Consider the following 24,814-nt stretch of genomic DNA (forward strand, 5'->3'; position numbering starts at 1 on the left):
TGTCTCCTGGGATTCCCAAGAGACAATGGGGTGATGTATCAAGCAGTGAAAAGAGTGGCTGCTATGGGCAACATCTCCAACTATCCACTTCTCCAATCTGGCTTTGAGATTGCATTTCTCAAGTACATTCTATAGAATGATAGGTTGCAGCTGATAGGTTACTATGGGCAGTTTCTCCACTAATCCAATTCTCCACTCTTCACACTGTTTGATACATCACCCCCAATGCCTCATCCACGTTTATCAGAACCATTTTGGGGTTATTAGCGGGGCCTCCAGCACTGTTGTCCCCAGACTCAAGACTGGAGGTGCGACAGTCCAACACTGCCTGCTGCTGTCTATCTCTGGTCTTCAGCCCCACAAGACCATCAGCGAGGAATCTTTTCAGGAACACATATATACTTACGTGTAATAAATACTAAAAACCTAGTTGTGCTATGTGTCTTGCCACATTGCTAAACAACCGACCCCGGGCATCTCGCAACATTATAAAAGGGGCAATGAGGAAACAAAATGAGCCTTGTGAGATCAATGTAAACCCTATTTATGTTTTCTTTCCAGGTACGTAGTTAGTGCCAATTTAATAGGCAAAATAAAAACACATATACAAATAAATATAAGAATAATTAAAAATGTCTGTCTGCTTGTTCCTTTTTTTTACAAATGCATTCATTAAAAAGTCTTGTCATAAGAGCAATATTGGCTGACGTGAATTTTGCGAGACCAGCGATTGATTTTATGAGGGGTCCAACTGTCTGGCACACTGGTGCCCACACCGTTTTCTGTGTTGGCCACTGGCATTTCCGCCGTATGAGTCCTCAGGTGCCTGTTGAGGTGACCCTTGTGTCCAAACCGTTTCCCACAGTCAGAGCAAGAAAATGGTTTCTCTCCCGTATGTATTCTCTGGTGTACGACCAGATTGGATTTGTTAGTGAAACACTTCCCACACACGGGGCAAGCAAACAGCTTCTCCCCTGTATGGATCCTCTGGTGTATGACCAGGCTGGACTTGTAGAAGAAGAGCTTCCCACACTGTGGACAGGCCACCTTATCCCCATTGTGCACTGTCTGGTGTTTGATAAGACCAAAGCTGGAGGTGAAGCTCTTGTCACACGTCGAGCAGACATACATGCTGGCCGTGGCCTGGTGATTGGCAGATGATACGTTATCAGGACGGGTGTTATTATAATCCCTGTATTTTGAAAGTGAAAAGTTCTTGTGTCTATTTGAAGTATAGTTTTTATCTCTGGAGTCGTTTTTTCTCGGAGTTGGTCTGTGGGAATATTCTACGGGGGTATAAATGCCGTAGCTTTCTCCATATGAGATTGCTTCCTCCTTGATAGGATTAGATGCGGATTGTGTTTGTGTGTGATCTGTAGGAGTATACACATTGGGGTCCATAACCGTCTCTTCCCCATCCGAGACACATTCCTCCTTAATAAGAGTAGCCGCTAGGCCTGCAGCTGTATAACTAACAGCATCTGGGAGATTGGTTTCATAAAATGAGCCGGATTCCTCCTTAATATAAGTAGATGTGTATGGTGTATAATCTGTGCGAGTATAAATAGCAGCAGCTGTGATATCGGTTTCCTCGCATGAGGTTGATGCATAGGGTACTTGTGTAGGATCTGTGGGTATATAAATATCTATAGGGTACCCTGCTATGACAGAAGGGAACCCCTCAGGATGACTAGATGTAGTAGCGTATACTTTGTCTGTAAGTTCTCTGGGCTGGAAAACGTTAGCGCCTAAGAGATTTCCTGCGATGGATGGGGAGGCCGCCTGCTTAGCCCAGCTAGCTGTACACGTCTGTGTATGATCGGTTGGACTAGAATTATCAAAGTTTGTACTATTTTTTATTTCACATACGCTGGGATTGTTGTTATTTACAGCTGTAGAAGCAACAACGCTCGGAAGGTTGCCTTCTTCACATGTAGATAAGTCTTTCTCGACGGGCGATGTGCACTGTGGCCCTGTTTGATCGGTGGCTATAGACATGTTTTTCGCTACGGCAGGTTTTTTTTTAGTTTTCCAAACCCACTTAGCTCGTCTTTTCCGTGGCCTTTTCCTTTTGGAACCATTGATGCCACCGTTATTCTGAAGGACGCTTTCATCTTTATTGACACCCGCCGCCAGAGGTGACACTTCGCCGTCTTTAACTTTTTCGTCTTCCATACTTAAATCTGTGAGAAGAAAATATAAATACGAATTATCCCGTAAGGACAATGACAGGCTTCATATTCTTCATACAAATAAGCCTCTACTGATGAGCAGAATAGAATTCCGGCCAATGCCTTTAATGTGATAAGTAATCTATCCAGACGTCTATTCTGCTCTTGGGGTGGCTTATTTGTGTATCATAGTGTTCATTCTAGCACCTTTCACCAGTCACTACCCGTGCAGTTCCTCTTTCCTGCCTGGGGTGTCACTCTCTGCTCTGGTGCTTCTAGCACACTCTGGTCTGTATCTCAGCAGTTTGATGCATCAACTGAGTGTGCTAGAAGCACCAGAGCAGAGAGCGACACCCCAGGCAGGAAAGAGGAACTGCACGAGTTGTGACAGGTGCAGGGTGCTAGAATGAACACTATCATTTCTATGGAGAAGAACTTGGAAACCTCTGTAGAAAGCAATCTCCGACTGCAAATGCACCGCACCATGTAGATGGGTTCATCTGTCCATTGACAAACTACTCTTTCTGTGAAAGGGGCCGTTGTGGAGGTAACTGGCGGCGACCATGAGATTGCACGGAACTGATCCGTGTCATTGGCATGTAAGTCAACGTTCCTACTCGCTCCAAGTATGGAGGGGGTACAAGTTCAATGCTAATGAATGCGGATGGAAGAACAGTGGCGAGCCAGTCTAGCTAACGCAGACGCACAAGATACTCGACATGCCCGGCGGATACTCGTGTTAGCATAAGGTAATACGCAGGCGATCGTAAGGACTAGTAGCTGCTGATGTATTAGACTCAGCATCAGCAGATTTCTGTGCTGGGTGCCCCGTGGGTAGATAACCCGGTGACCAAAATGGGTCCACATTGATTACTATGCCTAAACAGATTTGGTTTAATATTCCACTATAAAAAAGTGGCAAACAATGGAAGATACCTATGCTAAATAATACGGACTTTAGCAAAAGCTTACAATGTGGTAGTAATAATAATATATGAAAAACAATTGAATGGCTAACAGGTTAGATGCAATTTACAGTTACAGTGGGGAACACTTACCATTTTGCTTGCTCAGATGTTGATCCTCCGTCATAACGTCCTTGTACAGATCCTTGTGTCCCTCTAAATACTCCCACTCCTCCATGGAGAGATAGACAGTGACATCCTGACACCTTATAGGAACCTGACACACACAATGATACAGTCATTACCCAGACACATCCCCTGGTGTTACTGTATAATGTCCCATTCCCAGCAGTCACCTCTCCAGTCATCACTCAGACACATCCCCTGGTATTACTGTATAATGTCCTATTCCCAGCAGTCACCTCTCCAGTCATCACCCAGACACATCCCCTGGTGTTACTGTATAATGTCCCATTCCCAGCAGTCATCACCCAGACACATCCCCTGGTGTTACTGTATAATGTCTCATTCCCAGCAGTCACCTCTCCAGTCATTCATCCAGACACATCCCCTGGTATTACTGTATAATGTCCCATTCCCAGCAGTCACCTCTCCAGTCATCACCCAGACACATCCCCTGGTGTTACTGTATAATGTCCCATTCCCAGCAGTCACCTCTCCAGTCATCACCCAGACACATCCCCTTAGTGTTACTGTATAATGTCCCATTCCCAGCAGTCACCTCTCCAGTCATCACCCAGACACATCCCCTGGTGTTACTGTATAATGTCCCATTCCCAGCAGTCACCTCTCCAGTCATCAGCTGAATGATCTTGTTGGTGAGTTCCAGGATCTTCTGGTCATTGTCTCTTTCCTGTATCAGTGAGTGAGGTGGAGGCTCCGTGATGAGGCTCTGCGTCCTGCTCAATATTCCAGATACTTGAGAACCAGTGCTTCTTGTGACATGCATTAATGACTTCTTCCCAGGTACATAGTTCTGTAGGTGTAGAAGAAAAACAAACACACGGAAATATAATTTTCAAGTATTCAATGAGGAGAGTGAGAAGAACAGAATTTTGGTACTTACCGATAAATCCCTTTCTCAGATTCCACAGGGGACACTGGAGTTCAAGACAGTGGGTATAGACAGTGGTAGAGTAGAGCCTGGCACTTTAAATAATTTAGAAGTGTGACTGGCTCCTCCCCCTCTATGCCCCATCAGCCCCAGTTTAAGAACTGAGCCCGAGAGGAGACGGAGGACAATAGGAAGACAAGGAGAAGGAGAAAGTCCACAGAACGGAACAAGACCGATGGAAGGAGAACAGAGGAACCCACTGCAGGGAACACATGCAGTCACACAACCTTATAAGGAACCAACCAAAACGGCAGGTACGCAGCGCTGGGCGGGCGTCCAGTGTCCCCTGTGGAATCGGAGAAAGGGATTTATTGGTAAGTACCAAAATCCTGTTGTTTTCTCCTTCATCCACTAGGGGACACTGCAGTTCAAGACAGTGGGGACGTCCCAAAGCCAACCTCCCGGGTGGGAAGCCCGGAGAACTGGCCAACCCCTTGCCAAACCTAAACAGGGACTGCCAATAACCGTAGGCCCAAAGAAAAGGCAAGGGCTGAGGATCAAGTGTCGTAGAGCACAAAAGACAAACAGAATTCCATCACTGAACAGCCACAGAATTTCCACAACATACAGCATAGGTGGAAAGGTACAGAACGGCTAGCGAGGCAACGACCGCAGATGAGAAGCTACAGAACACTGTAAATCTCAGGTGAAACAGACCAAACCCGGACTGTTGGTAGCAGAGAGCTCCAACCAGAATCCATTGGAGAAAGTCAATAACACGAGAAGAACTCGAGAAAATCCCAATGTAGAGTCTAAAACAGGAAGATGCCACAGTCGCAGACAGGATAATCCCAGCACTGCCGGACATAAACAAATCATACAGATACGTATAAAGATATCGACACTGATGCAACAGCCACTAAGGGAGAGCGAGCTACCCATATTGTGAAGCATCCCATAAAGCAAGGTTAGAGCACTAGAACAACCATGAAAGTACCCGACAGGAACCTGTCAGAGTAATGAAAGTATCAACAGGTACTGAACAGGAAAGCCAACCAGTGTACCTACAGCACCTGGTATTCCCAGGTGGTCTCCCATCCAAGTACTAACCAGGCCCAACACAGCATAGCTTCCAATATCATGTGTGGTGTGGCTGTAGTTTTTGCGTCAGGCATGGAACATAGTGAATGTCACACTTCCACGTAAGATGGGCATTAGCCCATAGATGCACCCTAGGCCAGAACCGAAGCGATTCTAATAGAATAGTGGCACTGATTGCTATGTAGGAACTATGAACCTACACGCCCGTATAAGCTCGAAAAAGTGTAGAGCCAACAGATATGAACAGGTGTCATAAAGGAGTACATTGGCTGCTAGGACAGCAGCTAGGGTGCAGAAGAGAATAACGATTATGTAATGTTAGGTTGCATGGAATAGGAGCATCTTCCAAGACCTTAGTGGGTAAGCCCACTTACCTGTGAGCAACCAGAAGCCTTCTGGACGCTATGTAGAATGTCACTGACCTTTTCCATCCCACAGCAACTTGCCTTAACTTTGAGAGTGGCTTTGTTGGGTAAGAACCCATGCTCTACAGCACTAACTGCAGTCTGGAGATGTTAGAAAATATTGTAGAAACTAGCAGAATGTTAGTGGAGACATGAAGGTCATCAACAGGACCACATTCTATACCTGAGCTTGTTCCATTAGGGATGTGTATCCATATAGAAATTATACATATACCCCAAATCCGGTCTACTAGTGTATCATTACAATAACACTTATAATGATGAAGTACTTATAAGCCAAGAGTCAGAATTAAGGTATTAACTAAAATCCTGTACAGGTCAAGGAACACATGGAAATATCACCTATTAGATGATGGATACCTACCAGTGACCCCTGACATCATAGTAGTCACAACAAGAGTGATATGGAAAACAAACATTTTACTTTATGCCCATCATCTAATATAACCCAGGCCTGACCCTGCCTATATCAGTAGGTGGCCCCAGGCCTTCAGGCATAGGAGCAGCAACTCTATTGTAATTTAACCACTTAAGCCTTGAGGATGGAACAGAACTTGGATTCTCCATTCTCCGATAGGAAACGTATCTAGGGGCCACTGTAGAGATTCTGATTTCTGAGATAGCTTGTGCCGTATGCGACAAATCAATAATATGGAATACCGCAAAGGGTACCGTGCATCATTTTCCCATGAAAGGGATATATCGTCAGTCATAACCCCAGTTAGGGATTATAAACCGGACTTCCCAATTATTAGGAAATATTCATACAAGGAATGGGATAATAGCAGTATATAATATATATATATATTAGGGATGTGCAGGCTCGGATAGGTTCGAGTTTGCACGTGGAGTTCGGATTTTTCCCTCCAAAAAAACGGAACTCAGAACGAGGCAAAACGTCATCTTACATGGACGAACATCATCATTCCTGGTCTTTTGTCCAGGAATGATGATGTTCGTCCATGTAAGATGACGTTTTGCCTCGTTCTGAGTTCCGTTTTTTAGGAGGGAAAAATCCGAACTCCACGTGCAAACTCGAACCTATCCGAGCCTGCACATCCCTAATATATATATATATATATATATATATATATATATATATATATATATTATATATCATACTATATACGCACACACGTACACACAGACACCTACATAGGTGCATGGGAAGTCAATCTCTTTGAAAAGAAGAGTTAGTACTAAGTTGACTTGGCAGACTGCTGCACCAGGAGATTAGCATGCTTATATAGTACTTAGAATACTGCATTTTAGTGTCTTATAATGTTGTGCACTGGTCCTGAAAGTACTTACTGAGCACTGTCAAGTGCGCCCCAAGAAATTAATAGGTTCCCATAAAAGGGGGGCTGTAGATATTGACTGACGTGAACAATTATACTAGATATTGTCCAAGGTCGCAATGCGATAGCCCAAGACCTAATTGTTGTGAGGCAGAATGCCTCTTAGAACAGCCTGAGCTGAACCTAGACACCTAGAGTCCCAGGAGCATCTATGTAAGTACATAGAGTTACTAACAAGGCGGCCACAGGACATGAATAGGGTCCCTTATAGAAGTGACTCTAGTCTATAAAGCCACCTAATCAATAGTATACTGGATCTAGAAACCAGTTTATAAATATGCTAGGTATCAGACATAAAACCAATACGAACAGATCCTACCCTCGCCTTTAGGGTAAGAACGATATATATATATATATATATATACACACACACACACACACACACACACACACACATATACATACATACACACACGTACCTATATACCAGATTAATAGGTGACGAGCATACTTTAAGTAGAATATGAGCTGACCCAAGGTCCTTGAGCCAAGGTACGAGGTCACTCCGGACTAGTATATGTTCTAAACATATATACACACACACACACACACCGCTACGGCGTAGGGGGGCAAGAAATTTTATTTATTTTATTTTTTCTATTTTATTTTTTTCAGCGTGCTGTCCCAGACTGGTTTCGATCCTGGGAAACTCCTGTCACTGGTGTACTCGCCTTATCAGGTGAGCCATTCAAGCTCTAGTTTTACCTACTTTGGAGGCTTTCCCCAATGTAGGACTAAGGCACGGGCCACCATGCCAGTCTGCGTTAGTTCATGCAAATAACAAACAAGCTAGGTATTTATAACCCAACCCACTATGAGGCCAGCGAGACAATGTCTAATAAAAAACAGGGCCTCAACCAGTCGCTGGTGAAAACCTCCCAGCTGATCAGTATTCAGAAATGTATGAGGCAGTGCTAAAAACCTTCACCCGGCAGTGCTGCTGAGGACTCTTGTAATAGAGGAATGACAGCGTCCCCACATGGGGAGCTTAGCTTCCAAGATCAGACGAGATCGGGCGCCATGCGCCTAGTGCTGCCTTCTGTATAGTGGAGAGCAGGAGCTGTCATCTCTTACAATAACTAACTGTAGCCGCCTGCGCTTATAAGGAGCAAGGATGCGCAAAGGCTGGTATCCATCCCCAAGACAGTGGGATGTGGCGGCCCCCACCTATCAGCACTATGCATTATGCCAGCAGAGTCGCTGGCCAGATGCTGCTTTAGGTAGCCAACTGCTCCTAAGATGCCCGGAGTGACACTCACGAGCAGTCTTGTTGCAATTATGCTTCCGAAATCTACGATATCGATTCCGCCCCACAGTCCCAAACCAGGAGATCATGATGTGCCATGCACGGCACAAGAAACTGTTACATTTTTACTGTGCTGACCTCTTAGGAGCAGGACTTTACAAAATGCGGGGCCGCACTGTAACTCCCTGCTACGGCCCTCTTAGTTATAGGAGCAGTGGGATGCCGCGGTCTTCTCATTAATAGAGACTGATGAGAAGGACCACGCCCGGGGGTCGGCATATGTCTGCTAAGCCTATGCCCATCTAGTTGTTACAACCACTGCAGAGCATCTGGCCGCCTGCCTACAGAGACAGCGCTTAGTGCGGGTCTCGAACCCGGATCCCAGGTTGGCTATTTTACGGCACACTCCACTGTGCCGGTCTTATTGGCTGCCCGCCTTACAGACCCCTGAAAGCTTTTAAGCGCTAGCCTCTGCGTACCGGCGTGGTATGAGAGCTCTCTACTGGCTGACATCTCGTGGGCACAGCGAGGCAGAAGAGGGGAGAGCCCGACTCAAATGGCACCGCTATATATATAGGACGCGCCATTACTCTGGAATGGGCGGCAGGTTTAGCCACTATGGCCGCCGGTAAACTCCGCCCCTGCTAGAACGGGTGTTTGTTTTTTTTACAGGGATCTTACTGCTCCTCTTAGTGCTACTGGCGCTGCACCTACTGAGACAGCGCCAGTGTAGATCCCCGGAGTAGCGGGATGCGGCAGTCTCCCTCCCTGTGTATAGAGGAGGGAGGAGAAGGCGTATCAGTAACGCTGCACATTACTCTGCTGTAGAGGGGTCCGCGCTCCATCCCCTCATTAAACAGAAGGGGGGCCAACAGCCGAGAGCGCTGTAATGAACAGCCGCGCTCTCCAGCGGCTCTGAGCCCAAGCCAGCGCGGTGCTCTTTGACAGCGCAGCAAGCACTCTGACTGTGGGGGGAGGGGCGGGAGACCCGGACTCAGCCGGTTTCAGCTGTGGCGGGCCCAGACTTCATTTCTCTCCTGAGCGGGGATGAGACAGCGCTTGCTGCGCGACTCCTCCTATAAAAGAGGGGGCAGAAACCCGTGTTAGGACTGACTGCCAGCTATGCTCCGGCAGTGTTCCACTATAAATGGCGGGCTGCTGAGTGCGCTTAGCGGCTGTTGTACAGAGCTGCCCTTACCACAGTGAGCCACTTCTCCGGGATGCTGCTGCATAGCCTGAGAGGGAGAGCCCGTACCAGTGGCGCCGCTGTGCAGGTTGCGCCATTATTAGCTCCGCCCCCGCTAGCTCTGGTGTTTTAACCGGGAATTATGTCCCCAGGCCCGTCGTGGAAAGTTTGGGGGGGTAGGGGGGGGGTGGGGTTGGAGGTTTTAGCAGCGCCGCCAACAGTGACAGCTAGCGGCATGTCACTGAGCCCGGCTCTAACGTTATACTTACAACTGCTGCGGCCGGGATGCTGGGCTGAGGGGGCGGCGAGGAACCCGGACACATGCCGGTGTCAGCAGTGGCGGGTCCTCGCAGGGTCCAATGACTCCCTCTGCTGTGCCCCCTCCTCAGGGTCACCGGACACAGGCTGCAGTAGCCGTGGCGGTGCCCTTCCCGGCGGCTCCCACGTAACAGGCAGACTGCCACAGTAAGCAGCCTGCCTCTCCTCCAAGCTTGTAAAAAATCTTAATTAAAATTATATGAAAAGGCTGGAGACAGCCTAATGTGCGACGGCTCTCTCGGGCACATTCTAAAAACTGGGGCTGATGGGGCATAGAGGGGGAGGAGCCAGTCACACTTCTAAATTATTTAAAGTGCCAGGCTCTACTCTACCACTGTCTATACCCACTGTCTTGAACTCCAGTGTCCCCTAGTGGATGAAGGAGAAATACAGTATAAGAGCAGTTTGCAATAATGGTCAGCAGTAAAGGCCAGCATGTCCTCAGGTCAGGAACCCCTTCCATTTACATTATATAAAAGAATGGGAGACAGAAATCATCCTTTTTATTTAATTTCCATCTCCTGCTCTGTGTGTGCTATTCAGAGCCACAGGAAAGAAGGTTGTCTTGTACTGTACGGTTGGGCAACCTCTGACTCGATAGCTGTAGTGGAACTAAAAATGCAAGCATGCTCATACATGTAGTTCCACAATGGCAAGAATGACACACCTGTCATGTTCCTGTTTTACTAGAGAGCAGTGACATCAGTGTGGCATTTCCCAGAACCCCCTCACCTCACCAGTCAAGTCCCCGATTTATTACTAGAGATCGTAGTGACGTCACTATGAAGGGTATTCATGAAAGCTTTGCGAGAGATAAAATTGTGTAATCAGCTCCTTTCACTTTACAGGCTGTGTTTGAGAAATTACAGGAGCCGATTGGTTGGTACTTTATCTTTCACAAGTTTATCTCGAGATCTGCAAGCCTGCCAAACCCCCCCCCACCCCCCCCAGACACATTTGATACTCCCAGACACGCCTTACCTCTCCGGTCAGCAGGTAGATGATCTTCAAGGTAAGGTTTAGTATCTTCTCAGTCATGTGACTCCTGTCCATCCTCAGCGAGTCTCTATGATGGTCTGACTATTAATCCTGTGAAGACATATATGGGAAAACACAATTAATTGGTTATCATCTGGGATCCTGACTTATCATTCCTGTTGATGACTTCAAGCTTTTCTTTGCTCTGACCACCATCTCTACTCGTGGCCTGTAATCTGGACTCCCCCACCCATGTCTGGTTCATCTTTCCTTGGATGCCTCCTAATTCTGCTTTCACCAATTCCTGGATCTCACTGTTACCCATGGTCTCCCTGACACTTTTCTATCTTCCCGCCTTGGGGATCTCCCGTTTCCTGGGACATATGGTATTTTATACCAAGATATTGATTTCGACTTTCACTGTTTTTAATTTTGCTTTATTATGCCACCATTGTTTTTCTTTTGTTCTTGCTTTGACAGTGTGTTAATGCCATACACTTTGTTTCATCATTCTTCTCCATTCCCCGTAGTATTGTTGCTAACTTGTAAACGAATTTATTATTTATGCCATTGCCCTCAGATTCTGCTAATGTAGTGCCCCTTTACTTTAGCTGCTCATTATCATTACCTTCTGTTACCTCCCCACCTATGTGTCTCATCTATTGTATGATTAGTTCGCTTGTTGTGTCTTGTATTGTGAAATTTCATCATAATAATTGACAACCCACTGGAAGCACCTGCTACCAAACTCATCCCCCTCATCCTCTTTTAGCCTTACCGAGTGGATCTCCACCCCCTCCAGTGGTCACACCTGGGATCTAGTGTTCTCCCACTACCGCGCCATCTTGGTCTTTCCTAACTTCCCCTTCCCACTCTCTGACCATCATCTTCTTCCCCTCTAGTCTATCCCTCCCCCCACCACGTGATTCTCACAAGCACCACCATCACTCTCTTCATCTGGCCTTATTCTCCTCCTCACTGGATTCTCTCATCTCTACCATTTCCTACCTCTCTAGCCCTGCTCAAGCTGTTCCCTCTACAACTCTTACTTCATCTTTGTCCATGATTCTGTTGCCCCAGCGGATACCGTCACCCCCTGTTGTCTCAAGATAGTACAGTTCCTTCTGAGGAAGCCGCTGAACGGAGGCGGAGAAACGCGTAAAACTCTACTACCTTGAGCCAGCTGGTCGTTAACACTCATTTCATCTCCCGGGAGAATTGTGAGTACAGGACAAATAAGCTAACAGGCTGTGTTCCTGAATTTTCTAAGGGAACAATCTTACTGGTTCCTGTCACCATGAAAAGGGATCTTAAAGCTTTAATTGCTTGCTTGTTGGACTGCCTACTAACACTCTAGGCAAAAACTAACATCTATTTTATAGCAACAGAACTGAAGTCTGGACGCATGCGTGCCCAATACTAATCGCATTACAAATCAATTTATGGAGTTGTCTGCGAGAATCTTTCCCTAACATTTTCTGCTTTGAGCATGAACTAAACATATACTCTGTATTGATAGAGTCCGAGCCTAGGATATATTTATGCTTGCTATTTCTTTTTGCACAAACTACTCATGATGTGTTTGTAGCACCTATAGCCATTTTTTCTTACAATTAGATTGCCTGGGTTATTACTAATCTACACAGTAGATTAGTCTTATATGTTTACTACAATTCTGCCTGTTTATTGTTATTAGAGTCCACTAAGTTCCAATCAGAAATACATGATCTATTGGTTTTATTATGGATATGTTATTTTTTTTAGCTTGTTTTTGTTGATGAGTGGTTATACCGGCTGGTTACATATACTCAATCATTTTAATTGTGTATACTGCTGTATTCATATTAATAATTCATATGGTATTTGTTATGTATTAAATATTTCTGTCAATTAGCGCTGTCTATATATGTTTGCTCTTATTTGTTCTTTATAGGTAGAGGCATATACCTATCTCTTGATAGCAGCAATAGACTAGAATTGTATGAATTTTTAAATTTTATTGCTACACATGTGTTTGGTATAGAGCGCCTGGTTTATTATACTTTTTTTTTTTATCATACTCCAACTGTTTACACCTCCTGTTAACATGTAAGCGCTTATAAGCAGGGCCCTCATTCCTGTTCATGTTCAACCCAAGCACTATCCTTGCGTCTAGTGCTCCTCCTGCCTCCGAGGCCCTTTCAGAAACTCACTGACTCTGGGCCTGATTCAGACCCGCTCGCAAGCGGGTCGATGGTGCCCTAGTGCGCATGACGGAGGGAGCTCCGTCGTGCGCAATGCCGAGACCCGGGGAGCGACGGGGAAGCCGTCGCTCCAGGTCTCGCACCAAAGGGGGCGTGCTGTCGATGTTGATTGACAGCACGCCCCCTTTGGTGGGCGTGCCGGGGGCGTGGCTGCCAGACGGAGGCGTTCCCGCTCCATTTTTAGGTAGGAGGGCCCTGATTCAGAGCGAGCGCTCTGGTCAGAGCGTCCGGCTCTGAATCAGGCCCTCTGTGTGCCCGTTCTTCACTGGGTACAGACTAAGTGAGTGCTAAACTGCCTTCCCCTCTCCTTGACTCACTTAAGGTGCCTACACACTAGACGATATTTTACACAATTCGCCCGATTTCGATGCATCGGAATGACAAATCCTGTCAAATATGTCCAAATCGTGAGTGTCCACTCACGATCACGAAGTTGATGCGCGTACCCACAATTCGTACATCGCATCTTCAGATCTTGCCTACTGCAGGCAAGATTTGCCAATCTCATACACGATTTTGTGCAGATAGATAGATTTTGTGCACGATAGATCTTAAGTCAGATTGGACACTTCTTAGCACCATACCGTGTCCTGGAGAGCCGGGGAGCTGCCGGGGAGAGTTCAAGGGAAACATCTCACGATATTGCATGGTGAGCACATCGTCTAGTGTGTACGCACCTTTACACTGGCCGTCAAGATACAGAGAATTATCCAACCTTTGATGCGCATTCACAGTATGAAAATTTGTATCTTATGGCGAAAAATAACTGTATGCCCAACCCTAATTGAGGCCTGCTATGGTGAATATTAGGTGCTAACTGCATTTCGGTGTGCCGAGAGGGGCATATTTGTGAGGACTCAATGTTCACTATTAGGAAATGGGTTAGAGATAGCTTTACTTAGTGTGTGATACCTAGAGAATCCAGGGGGTAAATGTAAATTTACTAAGCGTCAATTTTGCATTCTGGAAATTTACTAAAGGCAAATCCGACGGGAAATCGCAAAAAAAATACCCGACTTTAGACAGCAATAGACCATCGGAGCAAACATTGATTATATTGAATAGACAGGTGTCTGTGTCTTGTGAGTAAAATAACCACTTGTGGTTCTACAAGTGCCATCATGCTCGGACAGGCTTGATGGGACTTGTAGTCTCCCTGTAAAGAAGAACAATATTATTTCACTATTTATCACCATTATTCCCTGCACCCACTGCCCAGGGCTAGTTGTCCCTTGGGAGGGAAGACACCATTTTTTGGGGGGTCCAGACTTCCTGAGGGATTCCAGCCTTGTGCTGACCAGTTTGGATCTGTTTAACGTCATGGCAGGGGGACCCACGATGTGTCTCCCTGCTGTAGCGGTATCCCACTGGCTGGTTCAGCGCAGTGCTGGTTATTAGAAAAGAGGGGGAACCCCACACCATTTATTCACGCCAATTTTCCAATACCAGCACTAGCAGAAAGGTCCAGCACTGGTTTGGGATTTGGGGGGTGACGCCGCACAATTTTTTTTAAAGAAATCAACCATTTCTCATCTTTTACACATAAAGCCTGCACAGATCATACTGATCTGTGCAGTTCTTTGCATCCGCCACAGATTGAGGGCGGATTCATTCTTCTACTTGACTGAGTCTACGGTAAAGGGACAAAACAAAAGATGGGAATTTCAATAGACACTTAGTAAATACTGCATTTAGACCCTGCAAACTGCCGGCAATGTTCAGCAATTTGGTTTAGAAGTCAGGCATGATTTTTAGCAAATTTACCCCCTAGTACAGAGTTTCCCAAGCTCCACCACTACAGTCCACGTTTTAAAGATATCCAATGCTTGAGCACAGGTGACTTAATTAGTATCTCAGTCAATTTGATTTAACCATCTGAAATCAAGCATGGATATACTTAAAACCTGGACTGCAATGGCAGAGTTTGGGAACTTTTGCCCTAGTGTGCGATACCATACCATATTTCAGAGTGATCTTTAGGAACCATCATTGGGAAAATAAATGTATTAACCTTATAATTAATACTTTTCGCTTCTAAATCAGAAAACAAATTTATACAAATATATATTTTTTTAAATTATCTTTTGAAACGATCTGATGTCTGAATCAGACAGGCCGCAAAGTATCCCCGTTATAGACAAACTGACTATTTTAACTCTCTATTTGTGTAAAATAAAAAAATTAAAACCTGTAGTTTTGTATAAAAATCTGAATTTTAGGTCTATTAATTGCTCTGTATATCTGCAGGCTGCCTGTCATTTATAAATACTAGTCTCACAAGGCCAGTGCCAATATATAGTGTACATGTAAGTATTAAGCCGCCCATACATGGTGCGATATGACCCAACGCGACTGGGGATCCCACGTCCACACACGGTGCGATCGGGTGGCCGACTGGCCGATATGCCGCCACCCCCTCCCCCATAACGCTGCATGGTAACGTACATCTCATCCCCAGATCAAATGAACCTGCAGTAAGATCTGGAGGTACAATGTACGACCCCACAGGAGCGCGCACTGTCCGATATCATGCCCACACATGGTACGATATAGCAGCAATATCGTTATAATCCATCGGATCGGCTGCTATATCGCACCGTGTATGGGTACCTATAGAGTAGCGAGAAAACATCTATGTAAATCCTACTGTGATGTCTGCCACTGTTTCATTCATTTTTAAGTATTTCTCTAAGCCCCTTCCCCAGTGTTAACCCAATATCTCCCCATTCTTCACACACAGGTACAGCACCAGGTGTCAGTCAGTGGGAAGCTTGATATACATTGCTGGTGCTGTAAGGATATATATCTATACAGACAAAAGAATGACAATGCTGGAGGGAAAATTAATCACTGTATATAAAGCAATGGCTGGCATGGATGAGCCCGGGGTCACTAGTGATTACATGATGCATCCAGCACTGACCTGCTGCTGCTTCTCCCGTCTGTGCTGAGCTCTCAGGCTGCTTCCCATTAGCTCAGTGACCGGAAGTCCTGCACCGGAAAGGCAGAGCTTGCGTGTCACTGACACTTCCTGATTTTGCATTCCAAGCCTCATTGTTATGTTCAGTTCTGTGCTGTGATTGGATGGTAATGTGATCATGTGAATAATAGGCGACCGGTACTCTGGGAGTTGTAGTTTTGTTGTACCCCTGTGTTACCTGTAGGGAGGAGGCATGATCATAAATCCCATATAGGACATTGGTAATCATGGAAAAGGTCTGCTATGGGGTGATAGATAGCTCATCATCAGTATACATGGGATCTGTTCTCAGGTTTTGAAACACCATACTATTTAGAAACTTATTTTAGGCTTCTATGCTTCAATAGAGCAAGGCTGTTATACACTTTCTGTATTTATTTTATTCATTAACAGTTATTTAAATAGTGTACACATATTCTACGCTCTTTAATATATCAGTCATTCACACTAGTCCCTGCCACAGTGGAGAATACAATATATAACCCTATCACATATGCACACACACATATACAGGTAGGTTAATTGTCCTCTGGGAAAAATTAACCCTAGTGTGTTTTTTGATTGTGGGATTGCACCCGGTAGAAACCCACGCAAGCACCGGGAGAACATACAAACTCCACACATGCCCTTGCTGCCTCACAGCCCTTAGGGCTGTGAGGCAGCAAGCTAATCATTGCCCCTATTCAGACAAAGTTCCTGATTCAGAGATGAATGCTAATGCCACCGCTGCTGCAAACTTGCACGCAGCGGCTATGTGCAATTATGCAAGACGGCCACCGGCGGCTTCACAAATCCAAAGAACTGTGTACAAAGACGCAGCACCGGGCGCAGATCAGTTGTTTATGGTTACTCAGAATGGCCACCGGAACGGTGTATGGGACTGCAGTCACTGGCTGAGATACGCCCCAAAAATGGTCGCGTCACACCTGCGTTTCAGTCGCCACCTTCCCCCCCACCACCACCCCCCCAGTTGCCGCCATCAAAAAGTTCCCTGTCCATCAATCACTTTGCAAATAAATTCTCACTGTGAGCGACAACGGTAACGGAAACTTGATGCATGCACAGTGCGACTCAGACTTGTGCGCAGATCAGCGATAATTGCTCAACTGCATAAACATCGGCAGTGTTTCCATCTCTGAATCAGGCCCAAAGTCCAGATATCTTACTTTTCTGGAATAGCATTTAAAAAATGTATGTAACTGTACGTGTTAGGGCTTTTGCTCTGTATCGGAGTCAGGGCCTGATTCAGAGCCGCTCGTAAGCGGCTGCTCGTTCGCTCCGAGCAATGTTTGCCCAACTGCGCATGCGTACGGATCGTTATATGCATGCGCGAACCAGTCAGTGCGGCCGAAATTCATGTGCTCGCAAAATAGCGAATGCCTGATAATTTGAGTGACAGGAGTAGGCATATGTGGGTGGTAACGGGGGAAGGTGCTTGAAAACGGGGAGTGGAGATCCGAACGCAGGCGTGCTTAAAGGTCAAAATGGGCGTTTTATGGGTGTGCATAATTAATACAGCAGCGTCATTGACCACGTCACTGGGTTATTTTATAGCCAGAACTGCTCACAAAATTGTGGTAGCAAAAACCAACCACAAGAATAGAGAGCAGTTCATACCCTGGTCGATGTACTCGATTAATCTAATAAATAGCGGACATGACGTAGGATGCGAGCGGCCAGGGGGCGTATTTTTTTTCAAAAAACGACCACAAGTTTTGTTCGCTCGTTCAGATCTAGAGGCGTCAACAGACCGCAAAGAGTGAACGGTTAATTTGAATAGCCACCCCTATTTTCTGGACGAGCGAGCGCTAATTGCGTCCGGCTCTGAATCAGGCCCTCAATTTTTTATCTTTCTTGTATAACTTTCATCTGTTGTCATTTGGCGCTTTGGGGCTCCTCACTGCTGGTAATGTTGGCAGATACAGGGTCCTGCTCACGCTTATGGGTAATACTTTATTTTCATAGATGGCCGAGATGCCCAGTACTTGTACATAAAGGGTTGAATAAAATATAGGTCTACCGTGGTGTGGGTAAAAGACAGTTCTTATTCCCGCCGGCTCCATATTAAATATACATAAAAAGTCAGATCCATACTAAATACACAGAAAATACTGGATCCATGCAGAATAGATAAAAAAGATGGATCCACGTAGAAAGCCACACATACTAAATAAACAATACAAACATAAAAAATGGATCAAAATAAAAGACACGCATACTAAATACATATAAAAAGCCTGATCCACTGATTCCACTCTTACACACACTCACACTGAGGGCCTGATTCAGACCCGTTCGCTAGGATGCATTGGCTTGTAGCGAGCCGATGTTTGCAATCTGCGCATGCGTATAAGCCGCAGTGCGCCTGCGCAAATCAGTCCATGCGATCGCGAAGCAATCGCCCCTTGTACATAGACGCTCCGCTAGAATGAGTGACGGGACTACCCGTTTGTGGGTGGTGATGGGGAGGTCGATGGAAATAGGGTTTTGTGATGCGAACGCAAGCGTGTCTGTGCGTCTTAACGCCATTTTAGAGGTATGCATAATTAACACGCAGCGTTATATACATGTCTGAATCAGGCCCTGAATTTGCATCAACAGTAGGATCAACAATAAATCATCAGAAGTACAATGACTGCCATTAAAAGTAAATTAAGCATTCTAGTAACCTCCATACTGTAAATTGAGCATCCCAGTGACCGTCATACATTACAGTAAGCATTAGTGACCACCATATAGTACACAGGCCCTGATTCAGAGACGGACTCTCTGAAAGAGCGCTCGCTCTAAATCTCCATCCACAGCTATTGCGAGCGGCCAGGATGATGGTCGCGATGGTCAAGACCATCGCGACCATCGGGCTTGTGACGAGACCCTTGTGGTAGGGTCCCGTGGCCGCAAGCCCCAGAGAGCTTCTGGCTCTAATAGAGCCGGAAGCTCTCTCACTGACATCACTCTCTTCGTCACTTCCAGGTACCTGACTAGTGGGCCGCGACCTGCTCACTTGGTGCGGCAAAACCCAAATCCCTATAGGAGGGGGTCACTGGTGAAGACCACCAAGTGGGTTAGACTACACGCCTCTGGTCAGGTCGAGCCAACACCTGGGTTTGACCAATAAAGATGACATTATGGTTGACACCCCATCAGTTGCCTCCTAGCCATCCTAACCCCCCAGATCCCAGTCCTCAAACTGAGGAATCTCTTGTAGCGGATCTTGACATTATGCCAGTTACATACTCTGCCCTGACTATAATGTCACGCCCAGTGACGAAGTAAGCACTACTGCGTTACTTTGTTAATATGGCGGCACTACTTTATTATTTTAATTATGAGGGGACACTATTTTTTTATTTATTTTAATATTATTTTTTTTATTATTTAATACTTTATTATTTATTTTAAGATTAATTTGATCATATCGGGGCACCGAAGTTTGAACTATATTATAAGGGGCATATAAGGTTTTTTATTATTATAAAGACACACGTTTTGTTTTTTATCGGAGCCAGACATTTTTTTTTTATAATTACCCTGGTATCCACAGCCCACATACCAGGAAGGGACTAGTGCTGTTCACTATTGGGCCGCCATAATCTATGCAGCAGTACCACCTGGAGCATCCTTAGGACGCTTCATGTGGTCACACCACTACCCTTACAGCTCCCCGAAGCCTCCTCAGGATGCTCCGGGCATTGCTGTAATCACCGGCAATTGTGACCCCCGCCCCGTGTGATGTCACACGGAGAGAGCGTGGCCTGCACTGGGCCCACAAATATTGTTATATATATCAAAATGGCCTTCGGCAGAAAAAAGGTTCCCCACCCCTGGTCTATAACAATGTAATAATATCTTTACCGTGCTCCTCAACACTACCTTCCATCCCACACCAGTGCTAAATATAGTCAGTAACAGTGGGGGAGAGGCAAGAAGAGGTGGTAAGTGAAGTGCCAATGGGGCAGATGTATGAAGCTCTGGAAAGTGATAAAGTGCAGAGTGATAAACGACCAACCAATCAGCTCTCAACTGTCATGTTACAGGCTGTGTTTGAAAAATGACAGGTAGGAGCGGATTGGTTGGTCATTTATCACTCTGCACTTTATCACTTTCCACAGCTTCATACATCTGCCCCAATGTGCTATAATCAGCGCTATCTGACACTTAAACCAACATCAGTATGTATGAAAGCAGATAATGTAGGGAAAAATCACTTTTCTCTACGTTATCTGAAATACAATCACTGCAAGTGCACAGTACGGCGCAGTGGCTAACAATCACTTAATCTGCGTAACTGTCGGCATTGCGCACATCTCTGAAAAAGTGGTAGGCACATATAGAAACCGTTGTAATTCCTACACTGTTCACCTGATCTGGATGTAATTACCCTCAAATTAAATCTGAAAGTCTGCAGTTAAATCACATCTTGTTTGCTTCATTTCAAAGCCATTGTGGTGGTGAATAGAGGCCAAAATATGAAAATTCTGTCAATGTCCCAATATTTATGCACCTGACTGTATATATGAGGAGGAGCTCAGCTCTCTCCTTGCGTCCTTCTGACTTTGAAGAGATTACGAGGTTTATTTACGAAGTGCTGGGTTGGAAAACTTGACACTTCTGTTCATGTTTATGCCCGATGTTTAAAAGAGTAGTGCTTTTACTAGCCGTGTCTTGTTAGTAAAAAAAGCACTGCCCTTTTAAATATTGGGCATAAACAGAAGTGCCAGAGATGGCATCCAATCGCTGGCAGCAAAGAGACAGACATGTATCTCTGTCTCACAAAATAAAAATTTGGTCGATCCGGGGTGGAAGGGGGGTTTCTGGGTACTCAGAAACCCCACCTATGTGTACCACCTATGGCTGCTTTAATAGCTTTATTTTAAGAATAAGGCATGCTTCTGTACTGGTCATGCCCTTAAGGGGCACATTGACTAGGCGATATTAATGAGTGATTGCACGATTACGACATCGTAATCGTGCAAGCGCTCATTAATTGTGCACAAATCGTGCACTATAATGTCAGAAATGACCAGCGATGTGCACTCCCGCTTGTCGTTTCCGTCATCAATCATCGCCCGAACATGCCAGTCAATCTGCCGATAACGATAGATTGACCATGTTCGGGGATGATGGAGGGTGCCTACACCGAATGACTAATCGTTCAGTGTAGGCACTACAGGGGATGGGGAATGACGGTACGATTACGATGTTGCCATCGTACTCTTTCCCTAGTCGGCATGGATGTGCGCCTTTAGAGTGTGGCTTGATAAATAGGATCTGAAAATGGGGATTATCCCTGGTGGTATTTATTTATCATCAGTAATTTATAGAGAGAGCTATTCACTGATAGCTCCAGTAAGGAACCTGACGCTTGTATGGGCAAATACAAATAAATATATATATATATATATATATATATATATATATATTAGGGGTGAGCGGGTTCGGATTTCTGAAATCCGAACCCCCCCGAGCCCCCCCGATCCGAGTCCGATCCGAGTCAGGCTCGACTTTTCCCGCCTGACTCGGATCTGACATCGAGGCAAAACGTCATCATCCCGCCTTCCGAGTCTCGCGGGTTTTGGATCCTATATAAGGTACCCGCGTCGGCGCCATTTTCTCACTCGGCTGTGGACAGTGAAGAGGGAGGGTGGGAGTTAGGGCTGTGTAGTGTAGTGTAGTGTAGTGCTGCTGTTGTCCACTACTTCAAAGTCCATAGGGGCTGGCTGTGTTATGCTGTGCTGCTGTTGTTAATAGGGGCTGTGTCCACTACTTCAAAGTCCATAGGGGCTGGCTGGACTGTGTTGTGCAGTCAGTTCTCCATAGGGGCTGTGTCCACTCCAAAGTCCTGTGCAGTGTCCCAGTCCTAAAGGAGTGCTGTAGTGTTGTCCAGGGGGTGCTCTGTCCATCAGGGGTGCTCCCCCCAAGTGCTAAAAAAATAATATATTTTCTGTGTTTGTGAATTGTGTGCGCAGTAGCCGCACGTGCATCAACAAAGTAGTGCCAAGCGTGCGCCTGTGTCATAAGTAAAGGGCCGGCTGGCTTGACCGTTAAAGGGTGCTGTAACCCCCGAAAGTACACTCCAGTCCAAACCAAAAAAAAATTATTTTCTGTGTTTGTGAATTGTGTGCGCAGTAGCCGCACGTGCATCAACAAAGTAGTGCCAAGCGTGCGCCTGTGTCATAAGTAAAGGGCCGGCTGGCTTGACCGTTAAGGGTGCTGTAACCCCCGAAAGTACACTCCAGTCCAAACCAAAAAAAAAATTATTTTCTGTGTTTGTGAATTGTGTGCGCAGTAGCCGCACGTGCATCAACAAAGTAGTGCCAAGCGTGCACCTGTGTCATAAGTAAAGGGCCGGCTGGCTTGACCGTTAAGGGTGCTGTAACCCCCGAAAGTACACTCCAGTCCAAACCAAAAAAAAAATTATTTTCTGTGTTTGTGAATTGTGTGCGCAGTAGCCGCACGTGCATCATCAAAGTAGTGCCAAGCCTGCGCCTGTGTCATAAGTAAAGGGCCGGCTGGCTTGACCGTTAAAGGGTGCTGTAACCCCCGAAAGTACACTCCAGTCCAAACCAAAAAATAATAATTTTCTGTGTTTGTGAATTGTGTGCGCAGTAGCCGCACGTGCATCAACAAAGTAGTGCCAAGCGTGCGCCTGTGTCATAAGTAAAGGACTGGCTGGCTTGACCGTTAAAGGGTGCTGTAACCCCCGAAAGTACACTCCAGTCCAAACCAAAAAAAAAATTATTTTCTGTGTTTGTGAATTGTGTGCGCAGTAGCCGCACGAGCATCAACAAAGTAGTGCCAAGCGTGCGCCTGTGTCATAAGTAAAGGGCCGGCTGGCTTGACCGTTAAACGGTGCTGTAACCCCCGAAAGTACACTCCAGTCCAAACCAAAAAAAAAATATTTTCTGTGTTTGTGAATTGTGTGCGCAGTAGCCGCACGTGCATCAACAAAGTAGTGCCAAGCGTGCGCCTGTGTCATAAGTAAAGGGCCGGCTGGCTTGACCGTTAAAGGGTGCTGTAACCCCCAAAGTACACTCCAGTCCAAACCAAAAAAAAAATATTTTCTGTGTTTGTGAATTGTGTGCGCAGTAGCCGCACGTGCATCAACAAAGTAGTGCCAAGCGTGCGCCTGTGTCATAAGTAAAGGGCCGGCTGGCTTGACCGTTAAAGGGTGCTGTAACCCCTGAAAGTACACTCCAGTCCAAACCAAAAAAAAATTATTTTCTGTGTTTGTGAATTGTGTGCGCAGTAGCCGCACGTGCATCAACAAAGTAGTGCCAAGCGTGCGCCTGTGTCATAAGTAAAGGGCCGGCTGGCTTGACCGTTAAAGGGTTCTGTAACCCCCAAAGTACACTCCAAACCAAAAAAATATATATTTTCTGTGTTTGTGACTTGTGTGCACTGTGGCTGCACGTGCATCAACAAAGGAGCAGCGCCAAGCGTGCGCCTGTGTCCCATAAGTAAAGAGCCGGCTGGCTCATTTCTTAAAGGGTGGTGTAACCCACAAAGTGCACTACTCTCCAGCAAAAATAAAAAAATATTTTCTGTGTTTGTGTGCGCTTTAGCTGCACGTATAAATCAATATAACATAAATGGAGGATCAAACTTTCTCCGATAAAAATAAAATAGGGAAAGATCAAGAACCACTTCCTCCTAGTGCTGTTGCTGCTGCTGGGAGTTGTTCATCATCCCAGAGAGGAAGTAGGAACATCACTACTTTTACTAAACAATTGACCCTCCAACAGTCCCTAGCGATGAGGATGAAGTACGACAGCAGTCATCCTGAAGCAAAACGTATAACTGAGGCCTTGACTGCTATGTTGGTGTTAGACGTGCGTCCGGTATCCGCCATTAGTGCAGTGGGATTTAGACAATTGATGGAGGTAGTGTGTCCTCGGTTCCAAATCCCGTCTAGATTCCACCTGCATCCTCAAAGCAGCAGCGACAAGCGTGCGTCTGTCTGTTAAAGGGTGGTGACACCCTCAAAGTGTGCTACACAAACAATTAAAATATTGTTCTTTTTTTTTCGGTCTTTGTGAAATGTGTGGGCTGTAGCCGCACCTGCATCCTTAAAGCAGCAGCGACAAGCGTGCGTCTGTCTGTTAAAGGGTGGTGTAACTCTCAAAGTGCTCCAAAAAATAAAAAACTATTTTTTTTATGTGTTTGTGACTTGTGTGCGATGTAGCCGCACTTGCATCCTCAAAGCAGCAGCGACAAGCGTGCGTCTGTCTGTTAAAGAGTGGTGACACCCTCAAAGTGTGCTCCACAAACAATAAAAATATTCTTCTTTTTTCTGTCTTTGTGAATTGTGTGGTCTGTAGCCGCACCTGCATCCTTAAAGCTGCAGCGACAAGCGTGCATCTGTCTGTTAAAGGGTGGTGAAACCCTCAAAGTGTGCTACACAAACAATTAAAATATTGTTCTTTTTTTTTCGGTCTTTGTGAAATGTGTGGGCTGTAGCCGCACCTGCATCCATAAAGCAGCAGCGACAAGCGTGCGTCTGTCTGTTAAAGGGTGGTGACACCCTCAAAGTGTGCTACACAAACAATAAAAATATTCTTCTTCTTTTTTCTGTCTTTGTGAATTGTGTGGGCTGTAGCCGCACTTGCATCCTCAAAGCAGCAGCGACAAGCGTGCGTCTGTCTGTTAAAGGATTACATCGGTGACAGCATCCAAGTAGGCATGTCAGACAGTCCGTACCTGTACTGGCAGGAAAAAGAAGCAATTTGGAGGTCCCTGTACAAACTGGCTCTATTTTACCTGAGTTGCCCCCCCTCCAGTGTGTACTCCAAAAGAGTGTTTAGTGCAGCCGGGAACCTTGTCAGCGA

At 45.8% G+C, this 24,814-nt stretch overlaps 1 protein-coding gene and 1 non-coding gene across 3 annotated transcripts in view; both read right to left on the minus strand.

Moving 5' to 3' along the window:
• Positions 1-534: 534 nt before the first annotated feature.
• Positions 535-24,814, minus strand: part of LOC148473259 (uncharacterized) — a 34,202-nt gene continuing 9,922 nt past the window's right edge. Inside the window, exons 1-5 of one of the 2 annotated variants that reach the window (XM_088459871.1) lie at positions 15,930-16,020; positions 10,767-10,874; positions 3,885-4,073; positions 3,230-3,353; positions 535-2,183 (exon numbers count right to left, since the gene is read on the minus strand). In XM_088459871.1, the coding sequence (XP_088315997.1) occupies positions 673-2,183; positions 3,230-3,353; positions 3,885-4,073; positions 10,767-10,838 (1,896 nt within the window). In that variant the 5' untranslated portion in view covers positions 10,839-10,874; positions 15,930-16,020 and the 3' untranslated portion in view covers positions 535-672. Of the gene's footprint in view, positions 2,184-3,229; positions 3,354-3,884; positions 4,074-10,766; positions 10,875-15,929; positions 16,021-24,814 lie in introns of those variants that run through there. The other variant, XM_088459872.1, reaches the window with a different exon arrangement.
• Positions 8,271-8,401, minus strand: LOC148473260 (U11 spliceosomal RNA). The gene has a single exon (XR_015872988.1). It is a non-coding gene; the product is annotated as a U11 spliceosomal RNA (small nuclear RNA).

The sequence above is a fragment of the Taudactylus pleione genome, unplaced genomic scaffold, assembly GCF_031769625.1.
Source record: "Taudactylus pleione unplaced genomic scaffold, aTauple2 ptg000946l, whole genome shotgun sequence".
Lineage (NCBI taxonomy): Eukaryota > Metazoa > Chordata > Amphibia > Anura > Myobatrachidae > Taudactylus > Taudactylus pleione.